The sequence below is a fragment of the Mesocricetus auratus genome, unplaced genomic scaffold (assembly GCF_017639785.1).
Source record: "Mesocricetus auratus isolate SY011 unplaced genomic scaffold, BCM_Maur_2.0 Super-Scaffold_4256, whole genome shotgun sequence".
NCBI classification, from domain to species: Eukaryota; Metazoa; Chordata; class Mammalia; order Rodentia; family Cricetidae; genus Mesocricetus; species Mesocricetus auratus.
Genome location: NW_024429182.1, coordinates 31,424,775 through 31,443,542, shown reverse-complemented (window position 1 = coordinate 31,443,542; position 18,768 = coordinate 31,424,775). Strand labels below are relative to the sequence as shown.

The 18,768-nt window shown below is 45.5% G+C and overlaps 1 protein-coding gene across 3 annotated transcripts in view; it reads left to right on the top strand.

Annotated features, from left to right (window-relative positions):
* Nucleotides 1-18,768, top strand: part of Rcl1 (RNA terminal phosphate cyclase like 1) — a 41,298-nt gene that overhangs the window by 15,347 nt on the left and 7,183 nt on the right. For all 3 annotated transcript variants that reach the window (XR_005877265.1, XM_040745871.1, XM_040745884.1), the window contains exons 2-8: nt 115-186; nt 2,198-2,373; nt 5,271-5,345; nt 5,768-5,892; nt 10,449-10,574; nt 12,787-12,943; nt 16,477-16,580. Coding sequence is in view for 2 of the 3 variants with exons in the window: in XM_040745871.1 (XP_040601805.1) it covers nt 115-186; nt 2,198-2,373; nt 5,271-5,345; nt 5,768-5,892; nt 10,449-10,574; nt 12,787-12,943; nt 16,477-16,580 (835 nt within the window). In the remaining variant the exon portion in view is untranslated. The remainder of the gene's footprint in view (nt 1-114; nt 187-2,197; nt 2,374-5,270; nt 5,346-5,767; nt 5,893-10,448; nt 10,575-12,786; nt 12,944-16,476; nt 16,581-18,768) is intronic.

Here is an 18,768-nt window from a genome sequence, read left to right as displayed (position 1 = left end):
TCCAGAGGGAAGTCCAGATGAGATACTAGAAGCAAAGGCTCCTTGGGGACCTGGGGACATGTGCTTCTTAGAAATGGTGCCTGATGGAAGATTTTACCTTGTTTCTCCTCACAGATTTTGAAGCAAGCTTTATAAGGCTGTTGGACAAAATAACTAATGGTTCTCGAATTGAAATCAACCAAACAGGTAGGCTTCTTCTCTCTGTTCCTGAAAGTACCTAAGTGTACTATGCATGCATTCTTCTGCTTCTTATTTGGCTGGTAATACTGTATTATGTTAAAACAATAAACTTTACTAACTTTTGTGTTGTCTAAGCCATCAGCATGAGTGTTTGGAGAACACCCTTTGAAGCTAACACAAGACAGTACTGAGTGGAGATTATAAGATAGTTAGTTCATCGTGCTGGATCATTACTATAGTACTTTGAACTGGGAAGACCCAGTGTGTTTATGGTATGACTATGTATATATGTACACACATAATCATACGTAAATACAAGCGTAAATGTTACAGGATTCCTGTCTGGGTCCTATCACTGTTTTAGCCCCAAAATAGCACACAGAAACTATTTGTTGCAATGCTGTCAGCCAATATCCAGGACTTATCATTTGTTAGTTCTATCTTAAGTATTAACCCATGACTACTAAAATATATTTCTATATGGTTTTACCTTACCGAGAACGTCAGGCTTGTGCATCCTCTCCTCCTGGGATCACATGGTGATGCTCTACCCTTGACTACATTTCCCAGAATCCTCCTCAACTCCTAATCCTACCTGTCTTGCTTTCTTATTGGCCAACAGTGCTTTATTCATCAACCAATAAGACAAACATATACACAGAAGGACTTCTCCATCACATAAAAATATGAAATGTCCCTACTTTTAAGAGGTGTAACAGAACTAAGGTTGTAGGTTAGTGGTACTGTATGTGCCTAGCTTGCTCAAGGTTTAATCCTTAACACTGAAAGAAAAGAAATAAGGGAAATACACTTGATTTAGAGAAATAGACAAATGGTCATTTCAGACAAAAGGGAACACATATGTAAACTTTCTGAATTCAGCAGGTGCAACTGTGTTGAATTCTTACAGCAAACTCCTAGATATACTGTGTTGTTGCAGGTACTGGAACCATACTATTTTATTTTAAAGATTTGATTCAAGTTTATATCAATATATTTCAAGAAATTTGACAATCCCTTCAGCCTCTTCCTCTTCTAGCCTCTTCTTTCAGGTAGTGGGGTCACAGCTCAGAAGGGCTGTGTTTTCGCTGTTCCGTTGCTGGTTGCTTTCCTGTGCTGGGCTCTCTGTGATTTCTGTGGGTTACTGTATAGATTGGGTGATCATTATTTAATTGCCTTGTTGGTAATCATTTGAGTTCCTTGGCAATTTTTTTTTACTAGAACCATTATCTACATTGACCAAGAAGTAAGGCAGACATTGGTTGGCACCATGAACTATCCATTCCACAAAGGATTCTTTAACCTTTTCAGTTGACTCTCTTAAGAAAGAAGGCAAATTTGGAGTCACAGGTGGCATTGTACCTTGCATATGTGCTGGTCTCTGCATTCAGTCACACCTAGTGAAGAACAGGCCTGGGAATGAGTTATTCATCTCTCTTTTTCTGGTTGTGCTTCCTTTGATAAATGTGAATATTTTTTGGATTGCATGGATATGTGAAAAACTGAACTAGGATGATGAGGATCAGCTGACAAAATAAGTTGAGATAGTTCACTAACTAATATCAAATTGAAATGCTACCACTGATGGTGTTTGATATCACAAGAATCTGGGTTGTGTGGGTATTGTGTTTGGTGAGTGGGGTGTGTGAGACCTCATTTGAGGGGAGTGTACAGAATGTGGGCCGCTGGTGTGCTGAGACATTGGTCCACAGACCCACAGTCAGCATCTGAGTGTGTTGGAAGGAATCTTGGCAACTGTTAGGAGCCTTCTGTGTTCCACTTACATAGCTCAGGGAGGAGTTTCTGTATGGCTGGTATTAAATTGTACCCACAGCTTATTACTGTTCAGAGGCTATGTGGTGGTGAGTCAGCTTTTGACGTGAGGTGTGGACTCTGAGAAATGACATTTTGAGCTCCCTGGATGCCTTGATCAGATTCCCCTTGAAACTCAAGGGGAATACTTAATTTTGTTCCTGTTGCATTGGTTTTTTGTTTGTTTGTTTTCTCTTGATTTAAGGAACAACCTTGTATTACCAGCCTGGTCTCCTGTATGGGGGGTCTGTGGAGCATGACTGTAGTGTTCTCCGCAGCATTGGCTATTACCTGGAGGCCCTGCTTTGCCTGGCTCCATTTATGAAACACCCATTAAAGATCATTCTACGAGGAGTGACCAATGACCAAGTTGACCCTTCGGTGAGTATTGGGTCAAACCATACTGGGATTTTTTTCTTTTGTTTACTGTCACAGCCCAATTTCTTAGGAAAAAAGGTTTCTTACAAGCACAGTTTGTTTTTACGTGCATTTCTCTTGCTGCTTACCTTGAGATGTAGAGTTCGTTGATTCACTCCAAGACGAACAGGTGAGTTAAGACCCTCGATCATCAAGTTGGAGGTGATGGCTAACGTTCGTCAGAGTGCCTTTCTCTGTTGTATCTGCAAACCTTCACAACTGACGCTGGCTGTCTCATCCTGCTTGACATGAAATACGGCTCTGCTGGCTGCAGTGTGAGTGGAGTCTTGGTAAGGTGTGAGCACTGAGGCTGGAGGACAGTGGGCCACAGTTAATAGGCAGCAGGAAATGATATCTGGGCATTGCCACAGTATAATCTTGTCCTATCCAGGCCTCCACCGTTAACTCGAGGGCTTTTCACTTAGAGAAGTTTTCCACAAAGTGGACACGAGGACAGGGAGAATGTGTGAGTGTTGGTAGTTGTGGGAAACAGCAAGCTACTCACTAAGCATCTTAATTTTCCTATAGCTAGAAGGAAAATGGTTTAATACCCAACAAAAACTTTCATTTTGTTCACCATAGTTACCAGCGTCTGTGTTAACATCTTGTGGGGAGGGAAGGAGTCTACATGAGGACACTTTACTGCCTAGGAGAGGCTACAGACAGCTGGTGGCCTTGCAGTTGTCACTGAAGAGACATCTTATCTTCTCTGTAGATACAGGCCACTGCAGCTTCCAAGGGTAGCTGCAGGGTGTTGCAAGTTTCCTGACTGGGAAGGAACAATTAATGGCGACCACTCATACTTAGCAAGGTTCCCACTATGGTCCCGTTATATAATATGTTTCTGGGCAGTTGAGGACTTATTCCTCAGTTCTTGGAAATTTAGCTATATGTGCAGTGCAAGATTTGCAGTTTTCAGCTGTGGGTGAAAGAATGCTGTGTAACCTGTTTAGAATTTTAAATTAGAGTGTCTTGCTCCATTTCCCCACATTGTCTGGAGATTCTAGGAAATGGTTCCTTTTGTTAAAATAGGAGAGGAGATGCCTGCAGCTTTACATTGTAGGTAGGTGAAGTGTCTCAAATAATGGTAAATGCAGGCTTGGGGATTCAGCACTTGCCCTCTGTTTCATACTTGTTTAATTGCTGATGCTCCCAAGCACTGATTTAACCGTTTTTTAAAAACACTTTATATATTAGTAACAACGATTGGTTAATGAATTCCTGTATGCAGTGTGCTTAAAGCATATGTATTCTCACAGTTAGGGGATGCTTTATGTTTTCCAGCTATGGCTAAGATGACCTTGTTTAACCCGACTAGACTAAGTTAGCACAAAAGTACCTTGTTCTAATAGGTCTTAATAATAAAAACCCAGAGTCAGATATTGGGGTAAATGCTGAAAGGTCAGAGAAGTAAAGGAGCAGACCTCGTACCTCTACCGAGTCCTCAGACCAAAGGGGCCACCCTGTCCCTATGAATCCTCAGACTGCGTCTCTCGCATGTCTCCCACCTTATGTTCCTCTCTCCACCCAGCCATATCTGTTCCTGTCTCCACCTTCTTAGTGCTGGGATTAAAGGCAGTCACTCCAAGTGCTGGGGTCACCTTTGTGTGAGCTCTGTTTCTCTTTTAGACAGATTCAATCTCATGTAACCCAGGATGGCCTTGAACTCATACAGAGATCTGTCTGTCTGCCTCTGTCTCCCTAGTGCTGGGATTAAAGGTGTGTGCCACTACTGCCTGGCCTCTATGGCGGATCTTCAGGCAAGCTTTATTTGTTAGATCATAAAATATCAGCACAGTGCCTAATTAAAGAGTAACTTCTCCAGCCTATGGGATCTTCAGTCATCTTTTCCGTGTTCCCTGTGGTGCTGCTCTCTGCATAAGAATGGGTGTCATGAGTAATTAATTCTCCTTAAAGAACTCTCATTCTCTTGGGGCCTGTAGCTGGAAACCTGAGGGCAGAAGCTGGCCCTGATAGAGTCTGTATCTTATTCTGATGAGCATTGTAACACAGTTCCTGAGACTAGGCAGTTGGTACATTAAAACTTTTTCTCTTATGGAAGCTGGGAAGTTCAAGAGATGGTGCACACTATAAGGTGGTGGAGGGACATGTGATTAATTCAGTTAGTCTGTAACGGTTTTGCTGGATCCTTTCCTGCCACACCCAGTCCATTTTGAAGGTGCTCCTAGGCCTTCTGTACCATCTCTCCTTCTACATCATCTCTACAGGCTTGACACCTGGCTTAGGGAGGGAATTTAGATTGCCGTGCTGGTTTTGACCGGAGCCGTGTAGCTCGTCAGGGGTTGCGTTTGGGACCAGGACCAGGGCTTCCGGTCTTTTCTGCTCATGTAGCTACCATCCTTGCTTCCTCTCCTAGTGCAGCCTGCCTAGGGCCTTCCGGGAGCTCTGGATATGGAAGAAATAACAGTAATCAGCAAAATCCTGCCCTGAACTGTCAGTGCTTTTGTAATCACCATTGAGGGTTCAGTGGTCTCATATGCTTTGAGGGCATCACCCCTCTAGCCCCCCAGCATGTGGATTGGGCACCTGTATCAAGATTTTCAGGTCACCTTGAAGAGTTCGTTCGGTTTACTCTGACCTGGAGAAACAACAGCTCTAGGTGTTAAAAAGAGTATACATAGTGTTATATATATTGGGAAAAGAATAATAAATGAATGCTATAATGGTAATATTTATTAATAAACAAGTAAAATAATGCCATGTGACACCTATGAAAATGAACAGAGGCTACTGTTTGTTTTCTGTGTGAGTCCAGCAGTCTCTCGAGTCTTGTTTGCTTCTTGAACTCTCTCTACATGTCCAAAATGTAATTAAAAATTCTACTTTGAATTAACTTACAGGTTGATGTTCTTAAGGCAACAGCACTCCCTCTATTGAAACAGTTTGGAATTGATGGAGAGTCATTTGAGCTAAAGGTAAGAATGTATGAGCTGCTGGCTGAATATATGTAAGACTTTTTATTTAACTTATTGGAAGAAACATGTGCCACATTTCAAGTCATCATATGTCATGGTGATTTACAGGGCTTATTAACTGATGCCTCAAACCTTGAAAGAGCTCCTTTGGTAGTGGGATAGTAGCCAGCAGTCATGTATACTCTGTGGTAGGTGCTGCTATAACACTTGACAGGTGTAGCGCCCTTCCCACACACCACAGCTGGTCTGGCCCTTTGCCTCTCTTGTCTGAATCACCCTGGTATTTGTGTCGGGAACTCCTGAGAATCCATGAAGTCTTCAAGCCCGGTGGGATGGTTTAGCCTTCCTGGGTTGGGGTGTCAGGGAAGGCATGTTTTCTGTGTCTGCGTTATCCCCTGTGAGCCCCTTGCCGTTTTGTGCAGATCTTGCGGCGGGGAATGCCTCCTGGAGGAGGAGGCGAAGTGCTGTTCTCGTGCCCTGTGAGGAAGGTCCTGAAGCCCGTCCAGCTCACAGACCCAGGAAAAATCAAGCGTATCAGAGGAATGGCGTATCCTTTGCATCAAATCTAACTCTTTTCCTGCCTTGTGAAGAAAGCGGCTCTACTTCTTCCACTGTTTGTGTTTTAGACAGCAGCCTCATAAAAGTTTCAGTGGTGAGATTGTAGTGGTGAGATCTGTTTTATTTATTCTGTGCCTCACAGTGACAAGGGTGGTTCATCATTTTCTTCACTTCCGGCTACTCCGTCTGAGGATGGAAACAATTCTGTAAAGTGGGGATCTAGTGTAACATGTGAAATGATGCTGGGGTAGGAGCGGTGGCCGGGGATCTGGGGCGAGGGAGGGGCCACGTATCTGCAGGATGTTTGGGAGGCTGGAATCGTAACAGTATGTTCTGTTGTGAGTGCTTCTTCTGTGTCCTTTGGGGGCTGATGCACCTCAGTGTTAAGCTTCAGATAAGGGAAACTGAGGTGTAATAGCTCTGTTTGCTAATAATGTCACATAGCTACTCGGCACAAACTGGGGTTTAAACCTTGTCAGTAACCCCAGGCTTTACCCTCTGCTTTTCCCTGCTGAGGCATTTGGCCGAGCCTTAAATGATGGAGGCCTGTGAAGTAGGACAAGACGGGGATGACTCAGTGAGAAAAGTGGCCGTTTGCCGAGGAAGTGGCACTCCAGCATCTAGGGCAGTGACTAACAATGCAGGCTGGCAGGACTCAGGTGGTCAGTGACAGCCGATGAACAGTGGGGTCTGAATTGAGCAGGAGCCCATGAAGAACTGGGGCCATTTTTAAAAGTCAGTGATTTTTCATCTGGAAAGCAAATTTGCATATTAGGGCAGCTTACGTATGAACTGTTGTGGAGCCTTTGGAAAGTATGGTTGTGGAAGAGAATCAAGTGGCAGCCACTTAGAGGCAGTGGTAACAATTATTGTGCCCTACAGAGAGGCAGGAAAGGTGGTGGTCGGGAATGGTGAGAGCTGCCGGGGAAGAGGCTGAGAGGGAGGGCTCATGGCACACACATGGACAAGGATTGGGAGTCATTGGGGATGGTTTTGATGCTTCTCACCACGGCTTGCTGGTAGGGATGTTTGCTCTGACAGTAGCTACTAAAGAGGGGTCAGGTAGTGTCTTACGGTTTTCATTGCTGTGAAGATACGCCATGACCATGACAACTCTTATGAAAGAAAACATTTCATTGGTGTTGCTCACTTACAGTTTTAGAGGTTTAGTCCATCATCATGATGGGGAGCATGGTGGCATCCAGGCAGATGTGGTGCTGAAGCTGAGAATAGTTCTATTTCTTGCAGGCAACAGGAAGTTGACTGTGACGCTGGGTGGTATCCTGAGTATAGGAAACCTCAAGGCCCTCCTCCACGGTGACGCACTTCCTCAAAGCCAGATCTCCTAGTAGTGCCACTCCTATGAGATTATGGGGATCAGTTGCATTCATACCATCACAGATGGAATAGGAATGCTCAATTTGATGGCTCCAGTGAAATGGTCTAGAAAGGACATTGGAATGGAGGATCCGTAGCTCTGGGGCAAGAGGAGGGCTAGAAGTGAATGCTTTGAAGTCAGCAGTCATGAAGAATGCAGAGAGGAGACTTGAGCCCTGAGAGCCCTCAGAGCTGGAAGATGAAGACAAAGTGAGGAGGAGTATAAAGATTGGACCCCTGGAAGCCCAGGCCAGTACCTTCCAAGGTGCTGAGGAGCCAGTCTTGGCAGAGAAAAGTTAAAGGCCTGGAAAGAGCTTTTTTTTTAAAGCAGTAATGGAGGCGGAATACACGTGACCAGTTCTGGATTGTGGGGTGAAAGACAGGGAAGAATTGTTGGAGTTGTTCTTTGTAGAATCTCTACAGGAAAGAGGAGAAAGATATGATGGAGGTTGGATGAAGAACGGGAGCAGAACATGCCCCTTTTTGAACACAGGTTATGGCTAGTCAGATGGCTTGCATTGTGAAGCGCTTGTCTTGCAAATATGACCTGAGTTTGGTTCCCTGGAGTCCACTTTAAAAAAACCAGGTGTTGTAGTGGCATGTTGATGTGAATAGTTCTGCTACTGGGGAAGCAGAGATAGGATCCTGGGTGGAGTTGGTTGTCTTTTTACTTTTTTGGCTCTTAGCTCTTTTTTTTTTTTTTTTTTTTTTTTTTGGAGGGGGGAGCACCACCCAGCTCCCAAATAAATGCATGGAGTCTTATTCTTACTTATGAATACCCAGCTTTAGGTTGGCCAGTTTTGCTTAACTTAAATTATCCCATCTGTTTTTTCCTCTGGGCTTTTACCCTTCTCTATTTCTGTATACTTTCTTTACTTCTTACTCTGTGTCTTGTGGTGTAGCTGGGTGACTGACCCATGCCACCATGATGGTGGCCAGCAGCAGTGACTAGAGAGCAGTCCCTTTTTATTGACTTCAGGAGAACTGGGTGGGTCAGGGGGACAGGCAGGAGAGTCGGGTGGGTTGGGAGGATTTGTGGGGCAATCTGAGGCCATTCCCATCAGTAGAGAAGCTGGTTTGAGTCTCTTGGTCTGTTTTGCTTCCACACATACCATGTACCACACGTGTGTGTACATGCAGTGCACACCTAAACAGCTTCCTGTCTCATGAGGGCAAGAGGAAGCTGGTTTGTTTGCATTTGTTTTGTTTTTTTGTAGCCAGGTCTGTTTAGTTTTGAGTGTCTCAGTTCTGCATCCCAAGGGCTTACCCTGTAAGAAGCTGAGAGCCAGGACTTAAGGCCCTGCCACAGGCTTGACATGAGCATAAAATAGGGAGATATGTCTGTGAGGAACTTTGTGACCTGAGAGTGCTAATGGGGTTGTCTCTGGGTGGGGGCATCTCCTGGGTTGTCCTAGGGAGAATGGGTAGGCTCAGGTTCCAGAAAGATAGCACCCACTCAGTCCAAAGGCTGTGAGACCCGGAGCTGTTTGTCTAAAACTGTTCAAAGTACATTCTGAACAGAAGAGATGGTGATGAAACTGGGCTGTGTATCCAAAACTCCCTTTTCTGCTCTTTCCCCATCCCAGAGTTGTCCTTTGAGTCAACTCAAATATTTATTGAGCCTTTCTGAGTACAAAAGTAGAGCTCATAGAGTTGTGAGGGGTACAGTGTAAAAACCCTGAGGAGAGTTGTGAGGGATACAGCGTGAAGAGCCTGAGTTGAGTTGTGAGGGGTACAGTATGAAGACTCTGAGGAGAGTTGTGAGGGGTGTGGCAGTAAACCCCTGCACTCATGGAGCAAAGACGAGATGGGTCTGAAGGAAACTGTGGTAAGTTCAAGTCAGGTGCTGGCTGGAGGGCTTCACACAGGAGGCATCTGTGAAATGAAGAGTGATGGAAGGCAGTTGATGTGAAGACTGACTGACTGGAGGTAGGCAGCAGTTCCAGGTGGGGGTGAACTGGGGCAGGCTGGCAAGTCTGGATAGTAGGATCAGGAAGGTTCCTCTTTAGCAGTGTTCAGTTTCAGACGAGGAGAGGGGCTAGCTGACAGGCCAGGGTTCATGTACAGAATCTGTTTCTTAGTTCTAATGAAAATCAAGTGTGTTAGTGATAGCAATTATTTTACAGCCTTGTAGGAATGGGCAGATCATACTGTGCTGGAGTCCACATGGTTTATCGTGGTGGTGGGAGGACCACGTGTTCTTGTTCCCGCTGCTTAGTCCTGCGTCTGTGTCTGTGTACCTCCAGCTCTGAGGATTCGCTGCACCTTGAGGTGGGATCGGGGAGAGCCTGTCTGTTACACAGTTTTAATTTGGGGTTATGGGTTCCATATCCTACTGCACCAACCCTTTTGGCTATTTTTTTTCTCCATTTCAGGAATTCCTTGTTGTAGAGAGCTCAGTAGTCGTTTTCACCAGAGCAGCAAAGTAGAGGCCCCTCTGTCCTCACAAATGCAGTGACTGATTCTTAAATCACAGAACATAGATAGCTCTGTGTGTTTGGAGAACCTGCGATCTTTCAAATAGTGGTCCCCTTGATCAAAAGTTTCTGCTTCCCTGTCCCTCTGTTGGCATCCTGGGAAATGGGCTGGGATTGTCCCAGGGCCACCCCAGTGTGGTATCTGGCCTGGCCTTACATTCTTTTTCTTTTCTTTTTTTTCGAGACAGGGTTTCTCTGTGTAACTTTGTAGACCAGGCTGTCCTCAAACTCACAGAGATCTGCCTGCCTCTGCCTCTTGAGCGCTGTGATTAAAGGTGTGTGCTTTCCCCGCCCGGCTCTGGCCTTACATTCTTAGGCTTTTTATATCAGTCAGGCTATAACAGTCTTCACAGGGAGCCTGATTGTGGCTTTGAAGAAGCAGGCATCTTCACACTCTAGAGTGGAACAGTTACAGAGAAAGGGTGGTTGGGTAGTCAGGGTTGGACTACCGGACTGTCTGGCTTGACTTTACACTTTATGTTATAGGAATCTAGGTTCTTTTTTATCATGACTGTTTTAACCATTTTTTTAATAATAATAAAAAATTGAGTAATGGAACTAATAAGCTAAATAATAGTTGAGAGATAATGGAATTGTAAGTTCCAACACGACACAAAATTGCTCTCTTTCTAACTGGCTTTTCTCCCCTGTGTCATCCAAGAATCGTGACTTCCTTAACCCTAGGCTGCAGGTACTCTGTGCGTGTATCTCCTCAGATGGCAAACCGTATTGTGGATTCTGCCAGGAGCATCCTCAACAAGTTTATCCCCGACATCTATATTTACACAGACCACATGAAAGGCGTCAACTCTGGGAAGTGAGTGTGTTCTAGAACAGATTCCCCAGTGAGAATACTATACTGCACCACTCCTTCCTGGTTCTTATTTCTCATCTCATTGGTTTGAATCTGAAGTTTTCAGGTTTGTCTCTGAAAATAAAAACATTGGATTCTTCAGTTGCTTTTTCTCTAAGGGGCAGCATGACTGATCCTCACAGCTGTTGGAGGTTCTCTCCTGACGGGGTTAAGAGTGAAGGGTGAGGAAGGGGTGGTTGGGTGTGAGCGGGAAGTCTGGCCTTCACACAGCCCAGTGTCGAGTAACCGTGTCAGAGGTTAGGGCTGGAAAGGGTGTGTACACAGAGTTGGCCTTTCCCGCTGGGGGTGGAAAGGTCATTGACCTTTCCGTGTCTTTTATTACTCAACCGCCAGAACATTCTTCATTTACACATTGAATGTAATGGTGTATCCCAGGATAATTGTAAACATTAAGTTAAAAGAGGGTGTATGTATACATGAAGTACTTTCTGCGAAAGTGTTTAGTTTTTAACTCGTAAGTTACGGGTAATAAGTCACTGAAGTCCTGTCTAGGTCGCTCCCCAATCTGATCTAGTGATGGACCCACTTGAGTAAGGGTTGTGGCATGTACTGCTCAAGGCCTGAGCCCTGGGAGCCAGCTCTTCTTGGCCTGTGTTAGCACTTAGACCAGCATGCACATTGGTTTAGTGTGGTGCATTTTGACTTACACAGTCATTACTTAAAAAAGAAGTAATAAGGCAGTCCTCCCGTGCTGGAAAGCTTTGCAGAGCCTCAGTGATGTCCTATGCATGCTTCCACCGTGCTAGGTGCACAGTTTCCTTCTTGTGACTCAAAGGCATCTTGTATGTTGCACTAGAATTTTCTATGTGTCTCTAATGATGAGTCAGATGTTCTGGAACCTTGACTTTGACAGGTGGTATTAATCTTTTCTAAATAATTGTTTTAAAGAAGTTAAAAACTGGGCAATAGAATTCATCCACATAGGGAGTCCATATAGTGCATAGAAAACATCAGTAGCCAGTTTTGGGGGTGCATGTCTATAATCCCAGTACTCCTTGCGGGCTAAGACAACGGGATTGTGAGCCGAAGCCAGCTTCAATAGTGCAATCATATCTCTAAAAATAAAAATGAAATAAGCACCATAATTATGTCTGTAGTTTTTCTGGCACTGCTTTGGCCAGGGTTCTGGGTAGAACACCTTTTTAGAGCAGCATTGAGAAGTGTTCAAGGCAGCAGCTTTGTGTTGGGATTGTGTGTGGAGTGTGCCATTGGAAAAGCTTTTTGAGGGATGGATTTACTTTGCAGTGGACAAAGTACATTTGAGGCATCAAATCTGGCAAATTTGTGGGGAGGTGCTTCTTTTTCTGATTTTGGACTGGTTATTTACTTATTTTCTTTCTGGCTAAATTAGTTGTCACTGTGTTTTGTGGAAGCAGACTCTCAGGTTTTACCCAGCATACTTTCGGTTCCTGGCTGTGGAAGTTTCTCTCGGGTGCTTGCTTGTTACATTTACGAGGAAGTCAGCTGTGACCCTGGGCAGGAAGATTAGGTTTTTACCTGAGGGATGATAGAAACATGTCAGAGACCATAGTGCCAGCTCATTGTCTATAGTTAAGTGAATTCTCAGTTTAGTGCTGTCTCCAGACAAAAGTGCAAACACGGAGCTCCTTTTGCCCTTTCTGGTTTCATACTTGTCGTTATGGGAAACATCTGCTGTTTCTCAGCCTTGATGTCAGATGGTGTCCAGGGTTGTAGTAAGTTCTGAATTGGCTATAGTTCAGGGTCAAATGGGAACTGGAGATCGTCCATGGACTCTGGAATCTGTAAAGCCTGCATTTGAAACTTACCTTTGTCACTTTTCAACTGAGTGGACATGGTTAAGGCTGCTTATTATCAACATATTCTCATTTGTAAAATGAAGGCAGTGGTAACTTCTCAACAAGTAGAGGCCTGGGTGTTCTTTGCATGTTCAGTACTAAAAACCTGTTGACATATTCTGTGATTGTTATAAACACATTGAGAGTCTTTGTAAAGAGCAGGGAGGAAAAAAGTAAGGATTGGAGGACGAATTGGAAGTGTGAACTTGCCTCTTGCCTTGGTTCAGCTTTGTGTGCCTCAGTAGTCTGTGTTTCCTTAATGAAGAACACATCCCCGTCTTTTGTGTATTATGCCGCATGTGCCTTTACTTACTCAGGGTCTGCCTTTGAATCACCAGGTCTCCAGGCTTTGGACTGTCGCTGGTGGCAGAGACTACCAACGGTACCTTCCTGAGTGCTGAACTGGCCTCTAATCCCCAGGGCCAGGGAGCAGCGGTGCTTCCTGAGGACCTCGGCAGGGACTGTGCAAAGCTGCTGCTTGAAGAAATCTACAGGGTACGTCCCCTGCCTCTGCACATGCAGGGAAGGAGCAATCTGGAGAAGGCAGTGAATGTCTTTCCCTCTTTATTCCTTTCTAAAAACTTAAGCTTAAAGAGCTAACCAGTGCTGTGCAGTAAGTGTTCAGAGTTAACTGGCTTACTGGCTTCATTGAGTTAGCCCATGAGCAGAGATCTAGCTCTACAGGCACATAGACAGAGGAGAGGAACGGACCAATAAGAAAAGCGAGTGGAGGTTAAAACCGAACGCAGCGGCAAGTAAAGTAAGATGGAGGCCTGACCAAAAGAACGTGCTCTCTCTCTCTCTCTCTCTCTCTCTCTCTCTCTCTCTCTCTCTCTCTCTCTCTCTCTCTCTCTCTCTCTCTCTCTCTCTCTCTCTCTCGTTTTGCCTGCGGACGTTATCATATGGCTGTGAGCCACTGTGTGGGTACTACAATGAATCTGGGTTCTCTGCAAGAGTGGCACGTGTTCTTATCCACCGAGCCATCTCTTTAGCCTGAGACGACTCACTCTTAGCCCCCCTCCATGTTCTTATGTGGAGGTAGGGACTCGCCTTCAGATTTATCAAGGTAGTATGCTGGATTTGTATGTGAATAGAGTTTGCAGTATATTCTAGAGGATTGAAGACTGTCTAGGCAAGGCCAGGCTGTCACAGCATGGAAGTCTCTGGAAAGTGTGAGAACTGGGCAGTGTTAAAGAGAGACTTTAGCCAGTTCCCATTTCGCTTCTGCAGTTCTGTGGGTAGCATGTCAGCTGCATTCTTCATGGCCACGAACTGTTGATCACAGGTGCAGTAAGCACACTTTGCTTTGCCACAGCCGAGGTGACTGAAAGTAAGGAGGAGATTGCAAGGGGAGAGGAGATGCTGGTGACGGGGATATGATCCCCAGAATGACCCCTCAGAGGAGGACTGCAACCTGGCCTTGAAACCTGCTCAGTGCTCATGTAATAAAAATCAGCTTTCTCATAGTGGGATCAGGGAGGCTGAACTGTTTCAGAGTTAAGTAAACATTGGTCAAGCTGGGAGAGCCTCCTGATGTACCTGAGAAGCACCACAGAGTCACTGTGCTTGCTGCTGGGAGCAGTGCAGTCAGGAAGTCAGAGCCTCAACAGGAGTCTTGTGTAGCCCAGGTCTGGTGCAGGGATTTTGGTGCCAAATCAGCTCATTTTGAGGATAGATTATCGATGGTTTTGAAAGGTAAGTGATTAGATGTTTGTGGGTAAATGATGAAGCCATCAACTCACCAGTTACTTCATGAAGTTTTATTAAATGTTCTGTCTGTGTGTTGTGTTGGGTAAAGAGTATGCTGGGAGCTAGCTGTCTGTCTCTAAGCTCCTTGTTGGCTTGTGTAGGTCTTCTTTTCCTGACTTTGTGAGCTGATTGGTCCTCTCTCTGACTGTGGCGACACTTCTGTCCTTTTTGGTAGACTGGGAAAATGAAAAACACTGTGCTCCAGAGAAGTTCAGCAGGCACTCATGGGCAAAGCTGGAGTTTGGGTTTCGTATCTCTTTAATAGCAGACTCGCCCTGAGGTAAAAGCATAGCCTACTGGTTCCAGGAGGAAAACATACAGCCTGGATTAGGTATTCAATTCTTATCTTTAATTGAGATCTTTTCAAAAACCATTATTGTTCCCCAACCTAGTTTGCTTTGTTTTAGTAACTAAGAAAACTTAGTGTTTCCCTAGTCTTTACTTACTAAAAGGATAAAAATACCAATGCCTTTTTGACTAATTCTCTGTAGGTCTGTGATGTGACGTGATAAATCCTGCTTTTTTAAAGTCAGATTTGTGAATCTCTGACCCAGCTCCTTGTGCCTGTGGGTTACCATGCCCTGCTGGTTCTGCTCTGCTGTGCCGTCCACTGCCCTGCACCCTTTCCGCCTCACCTCACTTCACACGCCCCTGGGAGCCGCTCTCCTTGTCGTCAGGGCAAGTCCTTTCCAGAGCCTCTTCAGCCTCCCTCTCAGTCTGTTCTGTTTCCAGACCTGGACTTGATCTCTTTATGTCTATGCAGAGTCTTGTGCTGGCTTCTTACCTTCCCAGAACACAGCTGATAATTGTGAGCAGTTCAGAAAGCCCCACCTCAGGCACCCCCTTCCCCCCAGATTACATGTGCCTCTCTATAGCCTGGCCTCTTTCCCATTGGCTGTGAGCCATTCCACCATGCTGCTCTTCTTTCCAAGGCCTTTCTATGCCTCTAGGCCATGTCAAATGCCTGCTCCCCAAAGCCTGCTTCTGGTGTTGGGCAAGTAACACCCTCATCTGTGCGGTCACATCTTGTAGCCGGCCTACCCTCTCCATGGTGTCCGGTACACGGACCCTGCCATGTTTATTGCATTAAGTAAGGTCCCACTCCAGTACCTAATACAAGTCAGCTGAGATGGGGCAAGAGCAACTGGGTGCAGTAGGAAGCAGACGGAAGACAATGGTTTAATTTGGGGCAGCCCAGGGAAAATGAAACAATTAGCTTTATTCATCGGATTTCCTGTTTTGTGTGGAACAGTTTGTTTAAGGAGAGGAATGGGTTTTCAGAAGGTCTGCTAAGCTGACAGTGACAGCCCGAGGCTCAGGACTGTTTGCTGCTGGGAATTGGTTTACTTCCTGTTTGTGTGCATTCAACTAGGAAGGAGTTATACCTAGTAAGCATCTCTGGCTGGCTACCTGTTGTACTCAGGGTCCAGCCTTGGACAGCAGTGAGCCATGGTCACAAACTGGATGATTTTAGATAGGTAGACAGTTCATGACATCCTGCTTGTTCTCTGTAAGGCTGTATGTAAATTGACATTGTTACAGTTACCCTAGAAAGAATAATGAGGAATAAAGGCATTTTTAAGGATACATATTTAAATAGCAAATCAGCTGACATGGTTGGAAATAAGAATGAAGAAAGAAAGCAACCCTAATAGTGTCTTTCAGTATGAAAATTTTAAAGGAAATTGTTTTGTCTATGCTTGGAAGGAGAAAGGAAGGGAATCTTGGGGAGAGATAACGTCTCAGCAGTAAGGACAGGTGGTCTGGCCGTGGCCCTTGGCAGTGGGAAGTCATGGGGAGAGGTAGAGCAGCTACGAGCATCTGGGGCCAGTTCAGAGCAGCTGGGAAGAGTGCAGGGGACTCAAAGACAGTCCCTTGTGTGTGCTTGACTGCTCTGTGACACACTCAATAAGCGTAGGTCGTCTGCTTAACCCTGGGAGCAGCTATCCCGGTCCTCCAACTGTACACATGCCCTTCTTTTACTCAGTACGATGACGCCCTCCATTGCCCCAGTTAGAAAGTGAGATACATGCCTGGGAATGTTGATTTCTTGTGTGTTGTCATGTTTGCAGCTGTTACTTGGGTTACCTGTTAGTTAACCTCAGGTTGGTTGTAGAACAGTTCTCTGAGGCCCATGCTCTGTGTGTTGCTGTTTGAACTTGGTCCACTGTTCTGGAGCCTCTTGTATTCTGAGTGTTTCTGCCTTCCTCTCTCCCTGCTTGTTGGTTCCCCTTTCTGGTTTGTCCTATGACTAATCATTAGAGTGTTTGTGTTTACAGGGCGGATGTGTGGACTCAACCAACCAAAGTCTAGTTCTGCTGCTCATGACCCTTGGACAACAGGACGTTTCCAAAGTCCTTCTGGGACCACTCTCCCCTTACACGTAAGCTGTTTTCATTTGACCTCATTATTCTGTTCAGTTTGATTTTCTGATTGTACAGAACGACCAGAGGTACTGTGTGTAGCCTGTGACCACAGTAGTGTGCCGACTGCTGGCCTGGTGTTTATTATCCTCACTCACACGTGGGTTTGGGCCTTCCCTTCTCTCCATTACAGCCGTTGGCCTCATGTTATCCGAGCTGTATCACATATATATTGGGCAGTTCTTGTGTCTGTACTTTATGTTTGGTTAATATTCCGAAGATAAACTTTTATATAGCTTGAGGTTTTTCCAATCCCATCTTCCTCTAGCATTCTTACTGTGACATGGGCTATTTTTCCAGTGGTATAACTTATTAGCTGACTGGGAGAGATAAATTCATAGGAATGTTACCAAACCAGTTGGGAAGTTACAGAGTTGATTTCAGGCAGTTGTATATTAAAAGAAAGTAACTGCTGAGGTATAAAAACTTGCATGTCCCAAGAACAGTAGTTAGCCAGAAGACTTGACTTACAGAGTGCAAAGTGAAGGAAGCATTTCTAGTCAGGAATAAATGAGCAGGTTTGAAAACAGCCCGTGCGTGAGGGTGTGTGTGGCGCATGTATACAGACTCCGGCCGGGGTAGTAAATTGGGTTTGGGGACGGTAGGTCTGAGACTGAACTGTCCTTTTTCGGTTATCATGGTACCGATGCTGTGTGTCTGAAGGGTACAGTACTGTGATAACTGAAGAATGGTGGTGCCATCACGTTGAGAGGGGGCGGGGCGGGGTGGGGGCTGGGAACCAGAAGCTAGAAAGCAATTCTTTTACTTTTGAGTCGGCAGTGCGAGTCTTTTGGGACAGAAGATGAAAGAGAATAATACACTGTTAGCAGCAGGGGAAACTGATAAGCAGGACCTGAAGAGCCACACATTATCTCCTGATAAAGTGCGTAAAGTGTTTCACAGAACGGAAACCTAGAGTTGAGTAATCCGAGTGGCCTGCCAGCCTCAGTTGTCAACATTGCTCAAAGAGAACAGCACTGGGGCATTCAGAGAGGTGGGAGGGGAGCACAGTGCCCCCGGTGCAGGATTCGCCTCCCAACAGAGTTGACTGAAGCAGCTGGTGGTTGTGTGAGCATGCTGGGCCCGCTGGGTTCTTAGCTGTGTCCAGCTTCTGCTCCAGGGCAGCAGAGGCCTGGGCTGTGCTAGAGAAAGCAAGAGCCACTGTCTCAAGTGTGTGGTCCAGGGCTTGGGCCTTGGCAGAGCATCATGTGAACACAGAATATATGTTTTTTTCCTTCATACCTTTTTAAAAAGTTGGTTTTGGAGAGTTTCAGTTTGGCTTTGGGTCCTTGTATAATCCTTGGTCTAGAGCCTCTCTGGAGATGGCTAGGATGCGACCTTTCCCTCCTCAGCGTGTCCTTCACCACATAATGCTTTTAGGTTTCCTGTCTTCTTCCAGAAACCTAAAATTACTGCAGCTCCTGGGAAAACAGTAGTCTGCTGTGAGCGGGGCTTTACAAGCGTAGACCAGATGGTAGCGTTCTGTGCTTGGAGAGCTGGGCCTGAGGCTTGGACACGTGCTCCTTCCTCTGCAGCTTCACGCAGTGGCTTCTCACAGTGTAGAAAAGTACACACCGAACCCCTCCCGCCACACACATACCCCACCTGCCCCAGACGAGGACAGAGGAGTTATGTTCCGATTGGGACCCTTTTGTCCTTAATCCCGTGGAAGGCTCCAGCATCTCAGAAAGATGAAGCGTGAACATGGAACCTCACAGGCATAATTGCTTCTATCTGTTAATGGGACAGGCTCCATGACTCATCATGGGGGAGGGGGAGTATCACGTGCATTTTCTGCATTTCCTTGTGCCATGAAAGTCCCAGAAATACAGTTTTTGAACCTTGCTTTCCTCAAGGAAAGCAGCAAAAAGAGTCTTGGTTTGAAAAAAGCTTGAGTATCTCTTCTGGAAGTTTGCATGTGTGCAGCTCTTAAGTGCGGTCTTACGGAGTACCAGAACTCAGAATGAACGTTTTCTCTCCCAGTTCAGGCCCTTACTGGGAAGTCAGGGGTGCTGTGTTCCTCCCTGCCCTGCCATGCTCTCCTCGGTGCTGTTCCTGTCCCTCTGTACTTTACTATTTGAGAAAATAGTCTACATGCTTGAAAAAAGTCTGCATGTTTGAACTTTTTGAGGCCAGTTTTTCCTCAGT